Source organism: Sturnira hondurensis, unplaced genomic scaffold (assembly GCF_014824575.4).
Source record: "Sturnira hondurensis isolate 20B ecotype Veracruz unplaced genomic scaffold, ASM1482457v3 Scaffold0019006, whole genome shotgun sequence".
NCBI classification, from domain to species: Eukaryota; Metazoa; Chordata; class Mammalia; order Chiroptera; family Phyllostomidae; genus Sturnira; species Sturnira hondurensis.
Window position 1 is genome coordinate 5,842,241 of NW_028091637.1, and position 26,401 is coordinate 5,868,641.

The window sequence follows — 26,401 nt, forward strand, 5'->3', positions numbered from 1 at the left end:
CTTCGCCATGTAAACATAATTACTGAGAACAATCCACTTGCTCCCATTTGAGAAAGGACCCCATTAAGAAGAGCAGACAGACCGACCACACTGCACCGAGTGTGGAGGGCGGCGGGGGGATGTTTACTGTGTTGCTTCAGGAAGCTCCTCTGGCTTCTGGAGAATGACTTCCTTTCCTGCGTCTCACGCCAGGGACTGAGGTTTGTCTGTCAGTTTGCTGGGTTAGATCTAGCCTGCTGGGGACAGCTAATAGAATCCTGGAATGGGGACCGGAAATGTTCTGGAATTCAGGTCCTGCAGTCTGAGGTCATTTTCATGAGACTACCTCAAACAATTCTTTCTTCTCCAGGCTGTTGGATGCTGTAATTATTTCATATTTCACGGCCCCAACTTTTCAGGTCTACCTATGTGTGCACCCTTTGGCATTGCACTCTGTGGCAGACACACGCACAGGTCACTCCAAGCATTCACTTCTTGCATGATGCCCTTGGCTTGAGTGTAGACTGCAGCTATAACTTGCCTCTAACAACTAGAATATTGGTGAAGGTGATGGGATATCATTCCTTTTATCCGGTTATGTTGTAAACCTCTGTCTTAGCCAATGAGAGAGAGAGAGAGAGAATTGGCTGTCCTGGTGGCATGTGAAAAAGCAAATTTTTCTGCCTTGCTGTGAACAGCCTATGGACAGGGCCATACGGTGGGGGACAACTACAGGCCACATCTAGTTGCTGAGGACCTCGGTCCCACAAACACAAGGAATTGAAGTCTGCCACCAATCACAAGGGCATGGAAGGGGCCCCCAAGGCCCAGATGAGGTCCCAGCTCCCTGCCCATACTCTGATTCCAGTCTGTAAGAGGACCTGGTCAAGGCATGCTCAAACTTCTGACCTACAGAAATTAAGACACAAATGAGCTGCTTTTAACTGCTAAGTTTATACCAATTCATTACACAGCAATAAAAACCTGGTACACCTGCCCACGCTAAGGCAGGTTTGACCATGGTCTGCTTTGACCAATGGGAATCAGGAGAACTTGATGTTAGCAGAAGCTTGACAAAGGAGTCGTGTATTTCTACACCCTTTCTTCAACCCCTGCTGCAGCCAGCCGCAATGGCACATCGGCTAAGTTGCTGGAGGGATATGAGACACATGGAGGAGAGCTGCTTTGTCCCCTCTGAGTCCGCCCTAGGCCAGCCAGACCCCAGGCCACTGCCCACTGACCACGGACACCTGAGAAGGCCCAAGGAAAATCAACTGAGCCTTGCTCAGACCCGCGGAGCATCCATCACCCAGCTGCCTATGGCTGCACAAGGAATAACAAATGCCTGCCATTTTTACTCATTAAAATTTGAGATGCTTCATTGTGCAACCTTTGTGGCAATAGATAATTGCTTTAATCACCAATTAAAGTTGAGAGACACAGTTGCGCTTGAACACGTATATGGTTGACTATTTGGAACTTTTCTTTTTTAAACCAAAAGACTTAAAAACATAAAAGGAGAGATTCGGGGAGCTGGTGAGAGAAAAGAGATGGCCATTTGCTATGAACTCCTGATAAAAGAGAAATTCTTTTCCAGGAAGATTTAAATACATTTTTAATTTTTCTTTAGCATTTTACAGAGCATATTTAGCGATAGCAAAAATAAAGGCTGCTTGCATTTCTTATATAAATCTTTTATAGAGGAGTTTCATTTTTCTTCGCTTCCAAGGCCTCCAAGCTCATCAGCTCTTCCACGTCTCCATGTGCTCAGGCTGGAAGGTGTCAGGGAGGTTTGGTGGGGCCAGAACCCTGTGCGGAGGAGTCCGTTGTCCCTCTGCCTCCCACGTCACACACCTGTCACTGAGCCGTAACATCTCTAATGACACAGCGATCCCGGCAGGACCTGGTAATAGTCTGTTCCTTCGGTGGGGACGGGGAGGGCCTTGTTCCAGACATGGGGCTGGGACAGAAAAAGATAGTGTCCTCGAGACTGAGATGAAAAGAGCAAGTTAAAAGCACTTTTCTGTTCTGTGGCCAGAGGCCTTTGTCTCAGCCCCCTAGAGAGTGGAAACCCGGGGTGGCCTGAGACTGGGGGCTGCACTTCCTGTGGGAAACAGCTCTGTTCTCTTTGATCCTGACAAATTCGCCAAGAACAACAAAACACAGGGAGCAGCACACTTCAGTTTTGATCCACGAAATGTCAGTAAACAAGACGCACTGGGAGGATTTCTCTTTTCTTTTGTTTCCCACTTTGGAAGAGCAAAAACGATGGACTCCCTCCACAGCCTGACTGCTAACTGGGTTTCTTGAAATCTCCTAAAATGTTTCTTTTCTAATCTCACTAAGTGTAAGCATATCCAAATCTGCCTGCATTTACCTACGTTCCATATATATTTCTTGTACAATGGGCATTGTCAGATAAAATGGGCCTGAGGCCACAGAGGGAAGATATGGAGGAATCAGGGTCCCCAGAGGCAGCCCTGCCTTCACCCAACGCCGACAAAAGTGCTTCTTTGAGGAGTTTTGAGTCTTTGGAATGCTGCTAGGGCCCCAGTCCTAAGGATTCTCCCGCCAAGTTACTGGGGACCTTAGGAGGCCATCCTGGGCGTGGCCTTACTGGTGACAGCTCAGAGATAATAACTGTACTCTGGGGAGTGATGGGAGTCATTCAAGTTCTAAGAGCTACCTGGCTCGTTGCCAATCACTCACCACCTTGTGACGAGCCTGCGGGGCAACACCAGGCCCTAGGGGGCCACTCGCCGTCTCCATCAAGTCCAACCTCTGGAAGTGGCTGTATTTGGTATTTGGGGGCTAGCCCACAGCCTTGAAAGAGCCATCTTCCATCTTCAACAAGGTGGGATTTCACTCCTGAGTACTTATACTTACTCAGCCCCCTCGATGTAAACTCGGATTCACACAAATACTTCAGATACACACCCATGACACGAGGCACCCCCAAACCAGCTGCATTTCCTCAAAAAAAAAATCACTGAACCCAGAGGTAAACACAGAGAACATGCAGGGCAAGGAGAGCTAAATTTAATAGTTATTTATAGGTCTTAGAGTCTCTTTCAGAATCCCGGCCCACTGGTGCTTGAAATGCAGAGTGAAATCATGGGTTAAGAATATTATTTTATCAGTGACTTTCACAGTCCACTTGGTTTGTTATTTCTAGTCTGAACCTCTCTCTACCTGTTGTATGGGAACAGTTTGCCATAGGACTGCAAAAACTTCAGCTAATTTTTCATTTGTGAGCTCATCAGATCCGTTCCAAGCACCTAACCCAACCTGATGATGACCTGTCGAAGTGACAGTGAATTTCTTTAAAGACAAAACTTCTATCTTTGCTCAGAGGAAGTGAGGGTAAGCTAGTTCCAAATGACAGCATTTAGAAAGTCACATGTTTGCTGTGACTTTACACACTGAATATATAGAGTTCAAAAATCTAGCATACCTCACATACCAAGAACGCTGCTATAAGTTTGGGGAGTGCCATCTTCATTTAAAAAAACAACTATTGTGCATCGACCCAGAAGGCGTATAAATTTGCAATATCTATCAGTCATCCCTTCAAATCATAAAATCTTCCCTGTTCCTCTTGCAAATCTCAAAACAACATCATGGCAGAAATATGATAAACTGTAACAATCATATTTACAATATGCAATGCAACTGTAATGACACACATACGAATTCCTTTATTACAAAGATGTTTCCCTGAGACATTTGAGTCTTCCTATCAATATGAAAAATAGCTTTCAAGGATAAGCATACTGTTAGCAGCACATTTCAGTGGAAAAATACCCAAAATGATGCCAGTTTCTATCAATGGATATAATCTTTATGATGTGAAATACACTTTGTATCACATTTAGTTGTTGAACATGAAGAATTGCACATTTGGACAGAATTCTACCCAAAGTCAAGGTCAACGTGTGAAAGCACCGAGCTTCCCTTGCTCAGGAGCCCTTCATGGCTGCATCTCCTGGGTGCTGAGAAGCCGCTCCAGCCCTGATTCCTTTGCACTGCCTCCCCAGCTGCTTTCTGTGCTCACAAACACAAAACATTAGTAAAGTAAAAGCTAAACAATAAAAGCTTATAAAGAAGCTTTTCCTCCTTTCAGATAGAAGCTGGAGCTATTTCTAAAAGAAGCCGGCAAATTTATTGCACTTGGTTCCTTGCCATTCCAAATAAAAGAGAGAAATAGCAACAAATGTATTTTGTAATTCGGCAAATCAAAAGAGGGAGGTGGATTCTATGCATATTAATACTGATAGAATAGACCAAACAATATTATCACCTTCGTACATCTTAAATGAGTGGTGGTTGGCTGATGACATTGCTGGAATTGCACGTAATCAACCAGTCCTGTGTTTGTTTTTGAACAACCAAATTTATAGCATTTATTAAGTGCTTGGTGGTACCTCTAGAAAGACCTTAACCCCTAATCAGTTCTACCATTTTGGTAAACTTTATAAGAGTGTTTGTTCATTAGGTTCTGCTTTAGAATGCTGAAAAACACTGTGTGCCCGGAACAATGCCACGCAAATCTCCAAGTGACACTCAAGCAGCATTTCTCTAGGAGATTTCTGAAATTCATCCGTGAGCACTGGAGCTAGTGCCCATGTTACTACTACAGGTCTACTACTTCAGGTCTTCCTGAAGACCTTCAGTTAAGTACCATGCACCTGGAAGAAGACGAGGTTCACAACCAGGCAGCACTGAGGCCTGCTGCACTCACTCCCCTGAGAACAGAATGCAGTGCTTTTAAACAGCAAACTAAGGTTTCAAATGCACACATTCAGATAGAGCTGGTGGATCATAGCCTAAAGCTGCTGGATTAGTTCACTGAAGTGTTTGTCTAGCAAAAGTGATTTGAAAAGACTGATTCATCTTCTGTCCCATACAAATATTCAGGGACCGGGAATTAGATGGATTCACAGGGATTTCTTCACACAACAAACAACTAAACACTATAGAAAAGAGAAAAAATTTAAATGCAATCCAGAAAGATTAATGAGGCCTGTTAAGTTCAAGGAACAACTTCTGTGTGCTAGAGGCCAATTCAGACAGTCAAAACAAAATGACCGTTCTTGTTTTATCCTAAGGGGGGGGGGGGGGCTTGTTGTTCGAAAGAAGGGCTTTTTTGCAAAGTCCCCTTCACCATTGGAATGTGCCCCCAATGCACAAAATGGTTCCCTTACCAGCCTCTGACTTTCTCTTAAAGGGTTGGTCCTGCACTGGGAGAATGTTGATTTAGTAGCTGGTAGTTTAAGGGAGAGATTCAAATAGCACACATTCACTATTTTGGAAAAAGACCACACTTACTGGGTGATGGATCAAAAGCTCCTGTTGAAAGAGACATGCATTTGCTTAGTTTTGTCTATTCTTATGGGCTCCTAGCAGAATAAATGCCATTTGCATGGTCTCAAAGTGCTAGATAGAAATCTTTTGTTCCAGTTATCTTCAATAAGATCAACTGTATGCATTTAAGAATAGCTTCAAATAAACAATTTATCTCTTCTAACCTAGGTGTGACTTCTGAATACTATTCTTTTCTACTATAGATTATCATTTGATAAAGAGTTTTATTGTTCAAATGTTATCCCCACAGTTTGGTTTATTCCCACGTACCGGCTTCTACCACACCTAGAGGAGCGCCCCTCTAGGCCCACGCCCCCAATGAGAAAAGGGGCCGATTGCATATTTTTTAAAAATGTAAAAAGTAATAGTGCAGATTCAAATTAAGTTGAAATAGAAATAAAATTTTGCCTGGTTTAAATCAACAAAATCACAGCATTTTGATTACATTTGACAAATTTCACATTTGAATGGAATTGGTTTGAAAGCTGAAACTGAAATTTTTTATTACTATCGGTGTATCTATTGTTTTGAATTAGATGTAAATCTATAAATTACACTGTATGTTTATTAATTTGGCCTAAAAAAGATCCATTGACAATCTTCAGAGGCATTAAAGGAAATTTGGATATCATTTAAGTATCATACATGTTAATTATAAAAATAGATTCACACTAAAATATTTTCATATTATACTAAATGCTGTTGCACTTTAACCACTATAAATATACTGAACTAAATTCTATTCAGTCATGCTAAAAATATACCAATGTTAATAAAGATAACAGGACTCAGTGAAAAGTAAATACAAAGCATAATTTCAGCTTTCAGATGACTAATTATATAGCATTAAACTGTTCTGTAAGTATTTAGAAGTGCAGTCCGATTTGGCAATGAGGGCATTTCTTGACATTACACCAGCTATAAGAAGCCAGTTAAGAGATTTTAGCCCAATAAGAATCTAGGAAATTTTCACCATAAATTCTCCCTACACAGGAGGGGGAACTGTTCAGCATTCTGATTTCTCTTCTTGGGGGATGATGCCTCAATGAATAAAGAAGGAACTTACTTTGTATTATATAACTTACTTTCACTTCAAATTTCTAACAACAAAAATTCAAAAACAATGTAGGTAATTTTAGTAAGGGGGGACTTAGAACACGGAATATTGCATCTCTTTCATAGAGTCTACGAACTCTTAAAAATGCTCTGAAAACACTACAAGTTTGATTAACAGCAAAGCGTTAGCCTAATCGAAACCCCCTCCCCCACATGTATGTACACATGCACACACTGTACAGCAACGTATTCTATTACTCTAACTTAAATGCGACTATTTGATGGTTATTCCCAGAGGCTGTGCAAGGGTACAAATACTGTCTACGCCGTATCAGGTTCAAGATCACTAGCAACCAAGTGGTTAGGAGAGAGCCAACCTTTCATCCAAACAAACAGAAAATTCAATCACATTTGAAATATCTTTTAAGATTAAAAAATGGGAGATACAGTGAATCACCCAACATGTTACTATTCTGAGTCCTATAATTTTCTTTATCTAAAACTGTTTCTCATGCACAGGAGGCTAGATGTCTTTTTACATAGTTTTAGCCATCCTAAGTATAAAATATTTCTTTAAAAAATACAATGAGATCTTTTTCTAACTTGGAAGGAAGTTCTGTGAAGGGTGGGTTTTCTCCCCACAGACGATTGTGCAGCATTTCCTCGCAGGAGCGCGCCGAGAGGCCCTCTGTCCTGTGTGTGATGGGTCCCCGAACGGAGGCCCCCAGCACTGCAGCCCTCACGCAGCTGAGCACCAGGCCTGCAGAAAGAGGTCCTGCAGGCACCGTAGCATCTTGGTCTGTTCTCTTCCTCACTCTTTTAACAGCAGCCAATCTTTGGACATCTTACAGTAGGGGCTGAAGTCCAGAACTTGAACTTCACTGGGAGAACCAAGTCCATCCAACATGCAGCATTTTCATCTTTTGGTTGGGTAGGTCTTGGTCCCCCAGGGATAGGAGTGATACCTAGAAGATTCAGACGTGGAAAGAGTTGTGTAAAGTCACACGTATTTTAGTTCACATATTCAATTTCAAGCACAGGAGTTCAGGTGTGGGGACATTCTTAGAAAGCTGCCTTTTGCTGACGTTCAGCTAACAGTGTCTTTGTCAAATTATGAGTTCAATGGAAACTGATAACCCTTTATAGTGGAAAAATAAAGACCCACTCAAGGTAGCTTGTACATTTAAATGCCTATGCACATTAAATATCTATTTTACACATTAATCAGTTAATTGGGGAGGGAAATCAATGCAAGTTGATTCAATATAGATTTCTTTTTATCTTGCATACTATTATTTCTCAATACCTTTTTCATTGTTACAAAATAAGGTATTTAACGTGTACCACTAAGTATATAAGGCTGCCATCTATTCATTCAGAAATCTAACAGTTTTACTCTCACAAACAGCAATGAGATAACTCAGGCATGTTAGTCTGTATCTTTCTGGTAAGGAAATTCAATGTTGATGCCAAGTACAATTAATCACACAACCCTAGAAATGATGGAGAGTAGAGCCTGCCTTGGTCTAGCCAAGTTCACTTTACCCTGGCTTCATTTTCTTTACCCTGTTTTCTTCCTCTCAACCCAGCCTCCCTTTCCCAGAGGCCCAGCAATGAGGCAACCCCTATTTGGTTATGGCTTCTTGCTGCTATTTCTGTTTCTGTTACCATTTTCTAAAAGTTACCAATGCAGCATTTTGTGCCTGAGACATTCTTTCCACCTACTGAAGATGAAGACAATGAAAACAATTGCAGATCTGGGGAGATGCTGGCAGAGGAGTGAAAACAATATTTCCCATTTCCAACCGTCTTGCTAGGGCAGCTTTTCTCAGCGGGCACTACAGATAACAGCTGAGGAATCACCAGGCTAAAAACGCCGACAGATTTCTTCCCTACTGTCCATCTCAGTCTTGAATATGGCCATGTGTCAACATGCTCCAAAAGTGAAAAACTGTACCTTCAGAGTTTCCCCAGTATATTTGGTCATGAAACTTTATTTTGGGGGGAATGTCTACACGTGTGATAATACTCTCTACTCTACGAAGACTATTTGGGAAAACGCAATCTACTAATCCTAAATACTGATTCTAAAACCTCTACATGTCCTGTGATATTTAATATCCTCTATCCTTCGACAACAAAAACCATGACTGTCACAGCTGCTCTGATTTGCATTTGAAATTGTGCACTTCCGGCTTGTGCAGTGTTAGGGGCTTCTAAATAGAGCCCAACTTATGTCTTGGGAATTAATTTGGAATGCCGGTAAATAAGCAATGGCTTTAAGCACAAGCAAGGTTATTATTTTTTTAAGGTTATGTGTATTTATTTTTAGAGAGAGGGCAAGGGAAGGAGAAGGAGAGGGAGAAACATCAATGTGAGAGAGAACTATTGATGGGCTGCCTCTCGTACACTCCCCGACCAGGGACCAAACCCGCAACCCAGGCATGTGCCCTGACTGGGAATGGGACCAGCGACCTTTCCCTTTATTATGGGGTGATGCCCAGCATACTGAGCCACACCAGTCATGGCCTACGGGTTATTTTTACTAGTGAACTATAAGGAGTCTTTCATCCAAGATATATTCTATCTTGCTATTCCAAGCAAAAAAAGGAAATGTTATGGCTACATGAATTTTTAAATGAATGATTCATTTTCATTTGAAGCATTTTAAGAAAGTTTATTTCATACCCATCATATGTTGCTTGAATTTAATCATTCAAATCATGTTTTCCCATTCTCATCACAGTTTTGAATATAACTGTGAATAATTTCTTGCCTTGTTATTAAGCATCTTATCTGTTTATCATAGGAGAATTTGCAATGTCTTTTAAAACAGGAATATGTCTTTGGAAGTGGAAGTAATGTTTGCTTTTTTAGAAACTTGACAGTAGAACTGAAAAAGGGTAAAAATTTTTCAAAAGAAGAATGATTTTTTTAAAAGCAATGATAGCTCTTATAAGAGCATCTCTAAGTTCCTTAAACCCCTGTTTTCTTATTAATATTTAGTTGCTTTTCTGCAAACACATGAAGACATTGATTGCCCATGATCCTGAGACATTGAGAAGATAGAGATTAAAAAACGACAAGCATGACTTCTGGTCCCACCTAACCCAAGGCGCTTTAAATAATACAAGGCTGAGAGTCAGTAACAGAGACTCTCATACAACCCATGGAAAGCTGGCTGGATGTTCTTGGTCCAAGAGTAGAAAATGAAAAATTTGAATCTCTCCAGGAATGGCAGGAGGAGAGTGATTACGGAGATGGTGGTTTTTATTAACAATATATCTTTGGAAAATGAGAACTACTCATCATTTTGCTGCAGTTATAAATCGCAACAGAATCAAGTATACAAAGGCAGCATTTTGGAAATATAGTGTCAAGCCAAAAGAACCAGCAGCTGAATAATCTTAGAACAACCTGACGAAATAGAAGGAAAACAATGTTGGAGACTGAACTGACATCAAAAAGAATCTAATTCCCATAATGACCTTAACAGGGCATTCTTGGGCCCTCTTTCTCTTCAGATGGCTACTCTTAAGATGGCGAAACTTGGTAAATAGCCCCTGTAAACTGAGGTTTCTTATTTAGGGTTCTACTGGCAACACATCATAACAAATCCCTCTCTCACAAACAAAAACAAAGTGACTCTTTCTTTGGTTGCATTTTTCCTCTTGCAATCTGTACATATCATAAGTAGATTTCAGTGATGGAAACCTGAGTCAACAGCTCTAGTAAAATGGAAAAGAACAAACGCTTAATTTGAAAAACACTCTAGAAATGCTTTCCCACTTCATTACGTCCATTTTTTATGGGAGTCAATTGCTGCTAAGTGAACAACCTTTATTTTCCAACAAAAGATGAACATATATTCTACTCGTGGCAGATTCATGTGTACGCCAAGATATTTTATAAAAGTGTTTAAGATACAAGTTGGGGGAAAGAAACTCTCTGGAATCAAATATGGAGAAATCAGATCTAATATCCAAGGATCTCCATTGACTTTTCAAATTTGAAAGCAAATTCTAGTGCTCACCTGTTAGAAGTAAAATTGTAATAACCACTTTCCTCTAGGACTTCTTCAATCACAGTCTAAAGTTGAGAAACAACCCAGTTAGTATTGAATTAAAGGCAACAAAATAAAATCATCCAGAGGCGCCACAAGGACCTTACCTGCATCTGCTCATACGTTATCCCCTCCTCCAACTCGAAGCCGGTGGGTAGGCCTGCAGTAAATCGTGGAGAGTCTGACATTTAGTGTACATTTTCTCAGTTAGACTTTATGGGTGACTATGACTCAACTGAAGGGAAAACCGGTCAATTTCCTAATGATGAAGATGAAAACTTGCAAGCAGATTCCAAATCATCTCGGCTTAGAACACTCACACTTCCTGCTTCTCATCCTTCAATACCTGGCTGCTTTTGAGGTGGCCATCACGAAATAATACACAAGCATTTGAGGTGTTGCTCTTGATATAAATAAGCCAATTAAGTTAGGGGTGTGTGTGCATGTGTGCGTGTGTTAAGAACAGGTGAGGAGCGATTCCAAACGGAAACTGCCTGACAGGTGAGTGGTCTGATTGGTATGCTCTTCCTGGTCCATGAGACAGAGAGTAAGAAAATAAATTTTTGGAGGGAGGCAGAAATAGACAACATAGACAGGGAACGGTGACACAGATCTGACCCCTCCCTTCCAATGGCTGCCTAGAGGAAAATAAAATCCATACATTTAATGCCAAGAGACATACTTCTTTTGATGTTTGGCCTGAGTATAATATACCGACACCTTAAGCCACTGGGGCTCCAGCCAGAGGAACATCAACCAGCTTCCCTCGTGTCCGTCAACACTGACTTAGCGGATGCCCTGGCATTCCCCTGCCCGTTTGCAGACAGGAAAAAAATGGGTTCAGCGTTGAAACAGGACGTGAGCACGTGAGGCATAAGGAAGCTTGCTTTTCCAGCCCAGTTTCAAAGTGTTCCCAGAAGTGCCCACAGGCTCTGCTGTCTTCGGCTTTTGCCTGCCCTGCGGTAACAAGGGGCGTGCCTGGTCCGCTCTGAGTCAGGGCGTCCAGCTGCCCTGGGAGAATCGGTCAGCTCCCTCTCTGGCCAGAGGCGTCTGCCAGAGCTCCCCGTTTCATCAGAGCTGCTGTGACTGACTCAGTGCCCTGGGAGATGCTTTCCAAAGCAAATGACTTCAGGCAACAGTTTATCTTCACTTTATAGATTTCTCAGGAACTATTCTAAATGTAATTCTGCCACACCGGTTAGCTTTATCCCGGGATTCAAAGACTTAGGGAAAATTTAATAACCAATATGTGAAACAATTTGCCCAAATGAGGAAATCACAAAACCCCAACCAAGTGCTTTTCTAGGCTGAGGAGGTGGCACATCTTCATTTAAGCATAAAATCTTCCTTCTCTCCATCCCTCTATGTGATGTAACCGTAGTCTACGGAGATTCAAAAACTAGTGAGGAATTCTGAAACCTGAGTAGTTTGGAAACTCTGAGAAGTCAAACGTCACAAGAAATGTTAGATTTTGCTGAGCCCTTACCAGTGACCAAGCGCTTGTTATATGTTTACATGGATCCTCACTAGTGATCACACTAGTGATAACACTGTGATTTTTAGCTCCATTTTATAGGCAAGGAAACTGGGATACAGAGAGGTCAAATAATTGCCCAAGGTCAGCTACGAAACAGATGAGCCAAAATTTGGATGTAGGAATCTGTGTTTCAAGAATCTGTAGTCCCTGTGCTCTACTGCTCGCCTATGTGAGATTTACGCCAAAAAAAAAAAAAAAGAATCAATGTTAAATTTGTCTGATGTGGATTCTTTAGGTAAGTTTCAAATTTTCTCCATTTTAAATATGCAAACACTTCATTTCTGCTTTTTATCTCCCTGGATGCTTTTGGGCATTTGATTTCCCGTCACCAGATGAGCAAGAAGAAATCAAAGGAAATGCGATTCACCAACACGAATTCTGCTGTTTATGTTACCTATCAGTCAATGATAATGGAAGTGGCCACAGGCAGGAAAAGGGAATTTCCTACCGTACACCCCTTCCAACTATTGCCAAAGATAGTCAAAATAAGCTCTAAGTCTTTTTTTTTTTAATAGTTGAAGACAATCTTTTAAGGATCCAAGTGACATATTTCTTTGTGTAAGCCAGATTCCTGTGTTGAAGACCATTACCTGCCGGGTCATTTGGGGACAGGGTGTGTCCGTCGGTTGAATGGTGCAATAAGTGGTAATCTGCCGTGAAAAAGCTGGGCTCGATGGGTTCTGGAGATCCCTGAGATAACTGGAACAGAAAAGGCAAAGCCACATCTTTCACACTCGGCAGCAAATGGTATGAGACCTCGGCGCATGCAGGCTTTTCCATTTCCCTTTGTGTCTGCACGGAAAATTTAGTGCCCTGTGCTGTTTGCTTTTCAGTCCCTTGTAAATAGATAAACCCACATCTTATTTCCAGAAGAACGTACGAATTGGATGTGGCCATATTACAGTGAAAGAAAGTTAAATAATTCCCTGGTCACATGAAAAAAATGTGCTTTATAGCTTTAGGAGAGCAAAATAAAAGATGAATAGAAAAATAATGGCACTGGGCTAGGGCATCAAAATGTTATTTTTTTCAGGTGTAGGAGGAATAAACTCCAATTATTTAACAGAACAATATGTTTAGCTCAAATCATCTTTTCTTATGTATCTGCTTTGAACAATGCCTTTTTGTTTGACCAAAGATAATGCGTTTCTTAATACATTTTTCCGAATTACTATTAATTAATCGAATTCCAAAACACTGATTCCCAACACCCTAAGGGGAAGAGTTATTCACTAAATGACAGAGCTTATCGACATTCCAATTGTTTGATGCCTTTCCATGCAGCTGAATTTTTTAATGGTATTTTAGAGTATAAACATGTTCAACCTCCTTTCACCTTTAATTCCAACCAGCATGTGGACTAGCCAAGTTTTAGTGCCTGTGTTAATGTAATATACCTTTAAAATGTCGATTCACACGAATAAACCAGAAACAAATGGCACAATTTGGATTATGTAACAGCAGTTAGCTTAGAGTCCCCTACTCTGTTCCTAAATTAAAGTCCAGCATTACTCGATCACTTGAGAAAACCGTCTGGCAGTATACGTTAAAGTCAAATAACTGGTGCCTGCCCTGTGACTCAGCCGCCCCACTCCCGGGCTGCAGACACACAAAAGAAAGAGGCACTGCTGACCATCAACAGACACGCGTAGGGATGCCCACGGCGCCTTTGTCTGTAGTGACCCTCACCTACAGAAGCCCCAGGGATCACAGGGCAGCAAGATAAATAGACATACTGTGGTGTGCTTACCCAGTGGACTTCTTCAAAACAACGAAAAAGAACAGACTACAGGTACCCATAGCAAATGGCTTGAGCAAAAGACGCCAGAAACAACAGAATACATAGTATATGACTCCACTTAAGTACATTTTTATAATCAGACAAAACTAGCCAATGGTGATAGAACAATCACACTGTGGCAAGGGCAGGAGGATGGTGGGGGAGAGGGGGGCCATTTGGCCAAGAAAAGGCAGGCAGGAGCCGGCCTGGGGACTGGAATTGTTTTATGTTTCAGGGTGGGTGGTGGTCACAGGGGCGAACACACATGCTAGATTCACGGCGCTGTAAATAAATCTCATTGTATGTATTATGCATTTCATACCTTAATAAACATTTTATATAAACATTTTATATTCACAATTTATATTTCATCAATGTACTTTGGGTACTGTAAATATAAATCATTTGTGTTTTTCAGTCTTCTGTTGCCAAATGCTACACTCTAGGAAAAAATATGGCTCTACCCTTCTTTATCCCTGAAAGATTATTTTTCTAACTTTGGTGACAACTGTTAAAGTTAACAAACCATTTGTTAAAAGACAAGACTGTACGACTGCAACATGCTGCAATGCAGGCGGCTCTGAGAGTCACACGCTCGGTAACTGTTAGGGACCACGGAGGGCCCTAAGCAATCTGTATTTTATATCCAAGCTAACAGGTTGCTCCAACCAAGCTTCTTCGTATGTGTTACGATGTCGAAAATGATTTCCTGGTATCACCTTCCACACGATTTTGAATGAGATTGTTTTTCATACTGGTAAGCATAACAGTACAATTTGGCTGCCTGAAATGCTCATCCTAACTATAGAAAGATTATTTAAGTCGATGTAATTATTAAGTACATATACCTTTGAATCTTAAAGATTTCACAGACAGGAGGGCGTTTAAGGCTGCACAGCATAATATGTGAATTGTGGCTGGAGAGGGTAAGATGGCCATTGCACTATGACAAAGATGAGTCCTCCTCACTGACTCAAACCTTGAGAAAGGAGGCTTCTCGTGCCGTGTCGCATTAGTGGTTTCCTCCCACTTAAGTGCAAATCCTCAGAGAGACAGGCCATCGGTGAATACAAAATTCATTAGTCTTGTGTTCCCATCCAGATACATTTACTTTTGCCCTAGGAACTTCCCAAAACTTCTTTTTGCAGTTCATTTTTTTTGACATATTTCATCCAGAAAACTATTTTTCCTATGGCCTGAGCAGGTTTTGGAAAACAGAGCTAAAAAACCAATCAAGGCACACACGCTGAGGACCTCTCCAGTTTATCGGGATCCTGCTGGGGACCAGGGAGGGCACGAAAGTGATCTGACCACCACAGGACTTGCTACCCGACTGCACATGAAGCAGTGATGCAGGAAGAAATGAAGTATGAAATGAGGCGGGGGCTCTAAACTCACACAAAGAAGGATGCTCCGTGAGGACTAGCGTGGAGTTCAGAGGCTCTGCAGAAGAAACATGGGAGCTGAGCCTGGAGGGATAGATCTGGGCGGATGCCAGGAGGCTCCGTGGACACTCCAAGTGAGGGGAACTGACGGCAGAGGCTGGGCACTGCATATTAAAGGCAAAGTGATGAAGTGGTTATGACATGAGTCCATGCTATGGAGTTCTGAAGATTTAGATTGAAGAGAGAAAGGCAGGTGCCATTCATTAATTCAGTGAGTGTTTTTTTATAAATCAACTATTATGTCCAATGCACAGATCCAAACAGTGGGGGAAAGAAACAGTGGTGGTCAAAAACGTGTACCCTCAGAGCCCAAGAGTGGAGAACTATGTCTGTGATAGGTCCTCCCAGGGGAAAAGTGCAACTGTGCCGAACCCACTGAAGGACAGAGCTGCGGTTCTAGGAAGTAGCAGGTTTCACGTCCAGAAGGTGCTCCCCACAGAGTGACACTTAACAGAGAGCTGAACCCACGAGGAAGGATGCATAAAGGATGGGCTGTTCTGGAAGATCCTTATAGGCAGAGGGTAAGGCATGTGCTGTGCAAAGACCCGAGGAGAAACAGCCCAGTAGACGGACTTTGGACAGGGCCTCAGGGCTGGTGTGAAGACAGCAGAGGGCAGGACTGAGTGAGATGAGAGGGGAGAAACAGGCGGGCTGGGACTAGACAGGACTGTGAACACCAGGGCAAGTATTTTGGTGTTTTATACCAAGAGCTCCCCAAATCGTTTCTGTGTGTGTGTGTATGTGTGTGTGTGTGTATGTGTGTGTGACATGATCAGGTTTCTGTTTGGAAAGGACCACCCTGGACACAATTTACACAATGGTCTGAGCGAGGGCAGGAACAGCAGGGTGAGGCCAGACAGACCGCCAGGAGGCTCCTGCGAAGAGCAGAGGCCAGGAAAGCTGGGTCCTGGAGATGAGACCACACAGTAGGGGACTGCAAGCCACCAAGGCTTTCTGAGTCTACTGATAAAAAGCAAGGGCTTAGGAAGTAACCACTGGTCTTTCCAGATGAATGGAAGAACCAGGAGATCAGCAACGAACCTGTGACAATAATATGAGAGAGAAGGGCCAAGAAGTTGGACTGGGTGGTGACCAAAATGGCAGAATGAATCTGGAAGATGAAATAGTCTTTCTTAATGACAATTGCAGCACCTGCAGCCATTAATTCAGTGCTTACTGCATGCTAGACATACTTAATACTCTATTTGATCCTTACAATGACCCTGTAATGCAGGCATTATCCTCCATTTCACAGATGAGGAAATGGAGAAGTAAGTGTGAGGTCTGCCCAGAACGAGTCCGGCCATTGTTGATACAACCAGTGTGCCCCAGCGGGCACACTGGTATGCCACAGGAGTTTTTTAAGCAGACAGTATCTGATTGTTTAGTCTGGGACACTGACTCTTTGATCCTTAAATTGTCAAATTGAAAAAATGACAATAGCCAAGACAACAATAGCCAGCTCGTGTGAATGAATCAAAGTTATACCTATTTTTTGTCAGATTGGCAAAAATATGTATTCTTTGGTGTCCTGCAGAATTTTAGTAATTACTTTATGTGCACCCTGAGATAAAAAAGGTTGAATATCATCAATCCAGAGGGATGAAACATGCATTTTTTGAAGAGGAGATAGTGTCTTATGATTATTTAGTTCTTGGTACTCTATTTGCAAAGTGTGGTTTGAGTGACTTGGGTCTTCTAAAATGTGAGTCCTTGTATTAAAGAGAACAGACTGTCACTGCCCCTTCCATACACACACACACACACACACACACACACACACACAGCCTCCCAGCAAAAAAACACTGACTTTGAGCAAATACTGAGCAACCATAGCACTTAACCAGTACATTGAGAATGTAGTACATTTTTAGGTGAAGCCTAAGTAGAAAAGCCTAAGTGGGAAACTGAAAATGTGATCTTCATTAAATTCCTCCAAAGATATCTTCTTTCCTGTGTCACCAAATAGGGCTCACTTCTCTGTAGATGAACAAGTTGTTTGGGATCTAGCTGATGAGGCGGGACTCAGAAGGGCGTTAAGATGAATGCAGACAAAGCCGGCACCACAGTGAGAACATTTTCAGCAGGGCCCTGGCACCCTCACTCACCGGCCCTCTGATCTTTCTTCCTTTCAACTTGCCTTATCCTCTTTGACTGAATCGCATGTTAAGATACAGCACACTGCCTTATTTTTCATCTTTTCTGATGCACAGCACCTTTCTAGGAGATTTCTACCAGGCCCTGCTAGGCCGCACGGCTAAATGGCACGCCCAGCGCTCCTCCGCACTGTGCTCTCGGGCTCCAGCGCTCACTCACTAACACAGGAGCAGTTCACACGCACAGCCTGAGGTCGGCTCCAGGGATGCCCCTCAGGCCCCCGCCGCTCCCGGCAGCAGCCCGGCTGCTCGGACGGTTACAGTCCCATAGAAGGCTGGGTTTTTAACAAAGAATTTATAATGACCGTGTTCAAGACTTGAAAACCAGCAGTCTGCGCTAGTGACAACCAGGCGCTTATCCCCAGGAGCTCCACTCAGACGCACGTTCATCACGTTGACACTGCGAATTTGAATTAAGATCTTCTCTCTTGTTTCTGTCTCTCCTTTCGCCCACGCTGAGGGTTCTAGCTCCCAGAGACACCCACGCAGTCACTCGGATGCTGCACTGCCCTGCGGTTCTAGACAGGGCGGGGCAGGCTGGGCTGCAGCCTCCCTGGCTGAGTTCTAGACAAGGACCTTACTTTCTTACAAAAGCAGTTTTCCTTTTTTATTTTTTCGATTGCTCTCTATACTCGATTGGGTCGTAGGCCATCAATAAGTAGCCACATTGGTCCCATAATGACTGGACGTTTCTTTAGCACATGCACTGACCGAAAATGGCTGAGCGGGGGAGGGCTGCAGCCCCCTCGGTGCACCAGACCAGGTGCCGCCGTGCTTCCATCTCAGAAGCCAGGGAGTCTGTGAGAGCACGCTTTGTGTACAAACTGGGCTGTCCGAACATCATGCTAATAACAGCATAAACACACCTAGCAACTGGAATTTTTTCATCTTTTCATGGGAGAGTTGAGCTTCTGTTCTTTTCAAGTCTACTTACTGGCATTCATGATATGGATGGAAATACGGTAAAATAAATATCTGAGGTCTCCCCACTTCTGTTTTGATCGCCCCTTGCTTTGTTTCTTGATCTTAGTCGCCACCAGCTCATGAGAGAAATCTTGTTCCCTCATCTCTGGTGAAGGAGGTTTACATTTGGTCTACCTGCTGCTGTCTTTTCTCTTACTATCTCCCGTGTGTGTGCATGTGTGCGTGTGTGCATGTGTGCGTGTGTGCATGTGTGTGCATGTGCGCAGCTACCACTGATGTAAGGGGACAGAGCCAACTGCTTGTCTTTCTTATCAAAGAGCCCATCGTCCTGCCTGAATAATGAGTCACTTTATGCTTAAGACTGGAGACACTGATGGAAAAAAGAAACCTTTAAAAAAAGGGGGTCATTAACAGCATGGCTGCCAGAGTTTAAGTAGACGATGAAGCTTCTAAAAATTACAGCAGATTGGAGTGGGACTGAGCATCTTCACCCAGGCAAGCCCGAACTGCCTGGGCCGTGGGTATTTCAGGGCCAGAAGATCGGGGGGTTGTGTCTATATTCAAGGCCTATATTAAAACGGCCACACACCAAGACACAGGGATTTCCTGTCACCAAGTTGTGTTAAACAGAAGTAAACTATTTTATTCCTGTCTGGTTGATTGGACCTCTTTGTGACTTAGTTTCTTTATGTATGAACAGAAATATTTACTAGCACCTGAAGTTTAAGACATGGCAGAATTCCACCCTCATAGGTGATAAAAATCTTGGCCTCAGATGGTTGAATGACTTGTTGAGACCAGCAACGCTAAATATAGGGACTTACTGAAGAATAGCCTCATAAAAAATTGGGATAGAATTCTCTGAAAAACACTATCTTTAAAGTAAAATTATTTAGCCCGTGGACTTCTGCCAAGATGGAGGCATAGGTGGAAACACTGTGCCTTCTCCCACAACCAAGTTTGAATACAACAAAGGTTTGGAGAAACAAAGATACAACCAAAGGACAGAAAAATTGAATTATACGGAAGTCCCACAACCACTAACCGTTCAACGGGACGGTAAGAGGGGCGGAGCCAGCAGCGACCAGGGTCAGGCAGGACAGGTCCCCTGACCCAGGGGCGCAGGCAGCCCGGAACCAGTTGGGGTGCGGGGCAGACTGACCGAGGTCGCACATTCACATACAGTGAGACAGACCACGCAGGCCCCAGGGGGAGAGGGCTGACGGAGGTGGCACAATCGCATGCAGTGGGATGAAACTCGTGGGCCTGGTGACGACAGCAACTGCGGCACCGGTGAGGGCCGGGGCGGCAGACGGGACGCCAGAGTCCCTCTTTGACCCCGCCCCCACATACAGTGTCACAACCCAGCGACTTAGTTGCCCTGTTCTAGTGAACACTTTAGGGCTCTGATCCTGCTATGGAACAGGCACGAACAGCCCAAAAGATGGTGCAAGAAGAACTCAAAGTCCCAGAGCCAATAACTCTAAGCGACCAAGAAATTGCCAGCCTCTCAGAAGCACAATTCAAGACACTATTTATCAGGATGCTCACAGAACTGGTAGATTATAGTCACAAATTAGAGGAACAAAGTCACAAATTAGAGGAATATATGAAGGCTAAACTAATTGAAATGAAGGGAGATGCACAGGAAACCAATAGTGATGGAAAGGAAACTGGGACTCAAATCAATGGAATGGACCAGAAGGAAGAACAAAACATCCCACCAGAAAGGAATGAAGAAATGAGAATTCAAAAAAATGAGGAGAGGCTTAGGAACCTCCAGGACATCTTTAAACGTTCCAACATCCGAATTATAGGGGTACCAGAAGGGGGAAAGAAACAGCCACGAGTGGAAAACGTATTTGAACAAATAATAAAGGAGAACTTCCCCAGTCTGGCAAAGGAAATAGACTTCCAGGAAATCCAGGAAGCTCAGAGAGTGCCAAAGAAGTTGGACCCAAGAAGGAACACACCAAGGCACATCATAATTACATTAGCCAAGACCAAAATGAAGGAGAGAATCCTAGAAGCATCAAGGGATAAGGGGACAGTCACCTACAAAGGAGTACCCATCAGACTGTCAGCGGATTTCTCAAAAGAGACCTTACAGGCAAGAAGGGGCTGGAAAGAAGTATTCCAAGTCATGAAATCCAAAGACCTACAGCCAAGATTGCTTTATCCAGCAAAACTTTCATTTAGAATGGAAGGACAGATAAAGTGCTTCTCAGATAAGGTCAAGTTCAAGGAGTTCATCATCACCAAGCCCTTATTATATGAAATGCTAAAGGGACTTATATAAGAAAAAGAAGATGAAAATATTAACAGTGAAAGGACAGCAAACGCACAGTTATTAACAACCACATCTAAAACAAAAGCAAACCAAGAGGACAGCTAGGTCAGGAGTGGAACCATAGAAATGAAGAACACATGGAGAGTTAGAACAGGGGGGTGGGAGGGGGAGAAGGGGGGAGAAGGCACAGAAAATAGCATAGATGGTAGGTAGAAAATAGATAGGGGGAGGGTGAGAATAGTGGGGGAAATATAGAATCCAAAGAACTTGAGACACGTAGTTATAAACTAAGTGGGGGAGAATGGTGGGGGAGGGAGGGTGCGGGTGGAGGGGAATGAGGGGGGGAATAGAACAACTGTAATGGTATAATCAATAAAATATATTTTTAAAAAAAGTAAAAATATTTAATAACATTTATTCTTAGGAAAGCATTCAATAATATAGAAGAACTTTCTGTTACTCTTCTGAGAGTGATGACTGCAGACACAAAGGTGAGGAAATGAGGAGCAAAGACACATCCCTGATGTAGTGCCTGGGTGGTCTGAATGTCTGTGTCCCTCCCCCAAGTTCACATGCTGAAACCTAGTCCCCAGGATGGTGCTAGTAGGAGGTGGGGCCTTTGGGAGGTAATTAGGTCCTAAGGATGAAACCCTAATATAAGTGCTGTTATAAAAAATGCCTTTAGAGCAGAGGCTTGAGTGGATGCCCTTGCCCCCTCTGCCGTGTGAGGATGCCATGGGAAGTCGGCAGTCCACTGCCCAGACGGGCGTCCTCACCAGACCCACCCGTGCTGGCATCCTGATTCGGCACTTCCGGCCGCCAGAACTGTGAGCAATACATTTCTGTCGTCTATCAGCTCCTCAGTTTGTGGTGTTTTTGTTATAGCAGCCTGAATGACCTAACACAATAATAATATCCCTTAACAGAGGATAGAGCTTCAAGTACAAAGCAAAGGAAGTATGAAATTTAACTTGAATGATGAGTTTTTGTTAGCCCAGGAATTCCTGGATGTAGAATAGCATACCTTTTTAATTTCAGATTTCAAATTGCAAGGGTTGCTCTGCTGGCTGAAGAGGGATTTCTTGAATCTCTCTATAACCCTTCTTTTCAAATTGTGGTGCAAAGCTGGAGGAAGCTGCATAGAACGAGAAAACAACCATTAGAAGCAAATTGTTAACATTGTACAGCTGACTTCTGGGAAGCGTTTACTGAATGTCGGTGTAACAATATTCACTCAAGAACTCTTATTCACTAAATAACAACTTAAATTGTACCAAATAGCATGAGCAATGTTGTAATTTTTCATTCTATTATCCAGAAGAAATCTATTACTCTGCTCTCCTTCAAAAGGCTGCTTAATTTATCTTACTGTTCTTTCATTTTATTGATATTATTTTTCACATAACAACTGCATAATATATTAATTGCACACATATATTGACTTTCATAAAGAACAGACTTAAGGGGGAAGAATGCATTCTGTCAGATATAAAGGTGTTTGGGTCACACTCATAAGCTGAAAACCACGCCAAACACTCTAACCATGGCCTTGTCCTGCAGGGTCTGAGGCTGTGGACCAGGGAGCACATATCTGCGTTAGCACAGCAAGATGCCTGCCTGGGATGCTTCTGAATTTACAGCTGGAGATTGTAGGGACCAACTTATCAAGAAGGAGGGAATGAACTAGTACATATCAGGGCCAGGCCAGGATGAGTCAGGCTTAAGAAACAGTAGGAAGTCACTGCAGAATCTTAGAAAAAATGGGGATTGGATAAAAATGGGGATTTCAAACAACTGATTTTATAGTGCTTTGCAGAGTGGATTTATGCAAAGAAATCAAAGATCCTAAAAAAGCAATGAGGAATAAAGTGAGTTTTGAAGATGGGTAACAGAGAAAGAAATAGAGTCAACATGATAAGGAGTCCTAGAGTGGAAGTAACATTTGATTTAAAATATGGAGAGGTGTGAGGAGAGGAAAAGGAATCAATATGAGGGGGGAAAGCTAAGCAGGAAGAAAAATGTAGTAGGAACTTGAAGATTCAAAGAAAATACAATATAGTTCAGGACTCAGATAAAAAAGAGAAATGTAGCCAAGAAAATTAGTACTCCATCCCCTCTCCATTTCTCTGTACCCTTACAGTTTTAGTGTGCTGCCATGTGACTACATGTGGCCAATGAAAATGGTGTCTGCCACCCTGAGGATGAAGCCATGCAAAGCCATTGCCCTTCCCTGGGACAAAGAGCTTGGAGTCAAGATGGCAGAGCCACAAGGTGAATGATGGTCACCCGACCCGCCCAACTTTAGCTGAGGAAAAAGTAAACCTCTGTTTACCAAGACAAGAGACTCCAGGGTGTGCCTGTTGGTGCAGCACAACTTATTGTATCCTGGCTATACAGGGGACTTCTGTTATGCCAATTTCACGGAACAGGAGAATGAGAAAAAGGTAACAGTGGGACAAGAAATAGGATCTACAGGAGGTCACTGTTCATCAGCCCAAACACAGTAGAACACAGGACCCATTATGAAGCACTGAATGATAAGAAATAAAAACAATGCCATTGAAAAAAGTTCTAAAAATGCATCTATAATCCTGGTTAACCCTTTGACTTTGCATGAGTCAAAGTGGTTTAGTTACAGAAGAGTTAAGGCTGGGGACTCTGAAGCCCTTTAGTGTGCTTTGAACGGTTTTGTGGGTGGATAGCACCAAACCTCTGCTGATCTATTTGTATGTCAACATTATGGCTTGTTTTTACCTCAATCCAGATGTGATTACTACTTCCTACCCCCAGCAGAGTCATAATTAGTCTTGTCCTTTAATGAAAGGGGGAAAACATGAAATGTGAAGAACAGACACAGAGAGGGATTTCTCAGCACTAGTGAGCAAATAGCTGGAAGACAGATGAGAGAGAAAACAAGTATAAACAATACTTGTGTGCATGAGAGATTAGCAAAAGTGGAATGGATTTTACTTAGAGTGAAAGGAGACAACGAAGAGGAGAGGCACGTGCATGCTTTTCTAGCAAGGAGACTATGCGCTAGAGTGGAGAAAAGATGGGGAAATGCCTTGAGATACATTTTCAATTTTATGATTTTGCCACTTCCCTAAATCAAACACCCAGATGGCCAAGCTGGCCCAGGACTGTCTAGCTGCTGCTCCGCATGGTTCCCATGGTCAAAGAGAAAGGTGGCGAGCCTTTTCTGACATCCCTGTCTGCCGTGGCAAACTTCTGCAGAGGTGAAGCATCAGTGGGTCCGTAGATTCCTTCAGAGGTGGCTTACCCCCATATTGGCAGCTACCAGGATCATACTACTAATTCAGGTACTCTTAAAATCCTTGCTATTCATATAACTTGATAAGGCCCTAGTTGGAATTCTTTTTACTTCTTCTATGGCTTGAACTAATCCTCATAAAAACTTTCTTTTAAGTTAACATTCTATCCACTTAAAATTCATGTACAGGGCAGTATTAAAAAGATACTGTATCTTTTTAATTCATGTTGGAATAACTATCACTAAAGATGGGGATAGCACCCCACCTGTAAAGTTTTCATGGAAGAATTCAAACCTTTACACAGTTTACTTACAGATGGCATAAGTATAAAAAATATGTAAAACTATCATCTTAGTTGAAATATCAGGATAGAATATTAATGCCTATGATGTGTATGTGCCAGGCACTACGACTGCCTATATGTCCACAGTGCAGCACTTTTTTCCTACAACAGACCGGAATCAGATACTACTGACTTGGCCAAAAGGTTGGTTCATTTTTTCCCATAAAATGGCTCTAGTAGTGCTTAGTTGCCTTTAACTCCATTTGAAACAACTTTGCTATACTGTATTATGACAGCTGTCATATCAGCATGCATTTAAAAAAGCTTATCAAAATTGGTGATTTTTTGTGTAGCCATTTTAATATTAAAGATGGATAAAAACATGCAACATTTTTGGTATATTTTGCTTTATTATTTCAAGAAAGGTAAAATGCAACTGAAACAACAACAACAGCAAAGTTTTCTGCCGTGTATGGAGAAGGTGCTGTAACTGATCAAATGTGTCAAAAGTGGTTTGCAAAGTTTCACGCTGGAGATTTCTCAGCGGACAATGCTCCATGGTTGGGTAGACCAGTTGAAATTGATAGTGATCAAATCAAGACATTACTTGAGAACAAGCAACGTTCTACCATGCGAGGTGCTCCAAATATCCAAATCATGCCTTGGAAATCATTTGCACCAGCTTGGTTATATTAATCCCTTGGATGTTTGGGTTCCACATACGTTAAGCAAAAACAACCTTCTTGACTGTATTTCCACATGCAATTCTTTACTTAAATGTTAGAAAAATGTTCCATTCCTGAAACAAATTGTGACAGGTGATGAAAAGTGGATACTTCACAATAATGTTGAATGGGAAAGATGGTGGGGCAAGCGCAACGAACCACCACCAGCCACACCAAAGGCTGGTCTTCATCCAAAGAAAACTATGTCGTGTATATGGTGGGAGTGGAAGGGAGTCCTCTATCATGAGCTCCTTCTGGAAAACCAGATGATTAATTCCAACAAAACTGCTCCCAGCTAGATCAACTGAAAGCAGTACTCCACCAAAAAAAGCATCTGGAATTAGTCAATGGAAAACACATAATCTTCCATCAGGGTAATGCAAGACCCAGGATTATCCATCCTGATGGATTCTTCCATCAGGATAATGACAACTGCATGTTTCTTTGGTGACCAGGCAAAAACTGTTACACCTTGGCTGGGAAGTTCTGATTCATCTGCCATATTCACCAGACATTGCTTTGGATTTTTATTTATTTCAGTCTTCACAAAATTCTCTTAATGGGAAAAATTTCAATTCCCTGGAAGACTGCAAAAGACACCCGGAACAGTTCTTTACACAAAAAGATAACAAGTTTTAAGACGATGGATTTACAAAGTTGCTTGAAAGTTGGCAGAAGGTAGTGGAACAAAACGGTGAATGCATTGTTCAATAAAGTTACTGGTGAAAGTGAAAAATGTATCTTTTATTTTTACTTAAAAACTGAGCAAACATTTTGGCCAACCCAAAATTTCATAGGTGAGGAAATCGGAGCTTAAAGACTTTAGGCAGTGCACAAGGATCGTTTCTGCCATGGTGAGCTCCCTTGCACAACCGTGTACTGGTATCTAGAGCAAACAGCGCCACCACCAGCAGTCCCGTAGTATAGCACTTTATAAACATGTCCTATATTTTCCTTCATCACAATATTCCCATAGTTGCCTGAATTTTACTGAAGAAAAATATGATTCTAGAAAATGTAATGACTCCTTAATGTGACACAGCTAAAAGTTAGATTTTTGCTTGTTTGTTTTTGCTATACTAAACGATGACAAAAGAAAAAACGAAATCCAATACGTATGGTTTATAGTAGGTTTTCTCAAACTTGCATAATATGTGGATTTTTTAAAAGAACTGCATTCTCTAGTATCTCCAAGGATATGTTGGCAGACTATCTGTAGCCCACAGGGCTCCATCCAGTAGTCACTTAATATCTTTTCTATAATACAACCCTATTTTGACATATTACTGCTTAAGAGAGCTCCCTAAATGCTAAAGTAAAATGTTAAAGATGATCATATCAAAATAAATACACAAAATAAAACTTCTCAAGAATTTACAAACCCTGAAAACGTGAGTTCACTTGAGAAACACAGCATCACCCTAAACTCTATTGAACCTGCCACCCTCGCCATTAGGACCCAGCAGCTCCAGAGGAGCGGGTCTGGGTGGTTCTCTTCCCACCCTTCACCACTGCTGAAAAAACAGG

General features: G+C 42.3%; 1 protein-coding gene across 5 annotated transcripts in view; it reads right to left on the reverse strand.

Moving 5' to 3' along the window:
- Window positions 1-1,705: 1,705 nt before the first annotated feature.
- Window positions 1,706-26,401, reverse strand: part of NEK10 (NIMA related kinase 10) — a 186,657-nt gene continuing 161,961 nt past the window's right edge. For all 5 annotated transcript variants that reach the window (XM_037070713.1, XM_037070716.1, XM_037070711.1 and 2 more), the window contains 5 exons: window positions 21,619-21,729; window positions 12,590-12,698; window positions 10,570-10,622; window positions 10,433-10,488; window positions 1,706-7,364 (listed from right to left, as the gene is read on the reverse strand). In XM_037070713.1, coding sequence (XP_036926608.1) covers window positions 7,316-7,364; window positions 10,433-10,488; window positions 10,570-10,622; window positions 12,590-12,698; window positions 21,619-21,729 — 378 coding nt within the window. In that variant the 3' untranslated portion in view covers window positions 1,706-7,315. The remainder of the gene's footprint in view (window positions 7,365-10,432; window positions 10,489-10,569; window positions 10,623-12,589; window positions 12,699-21,618; window positions 21,730-26,401) is intronic.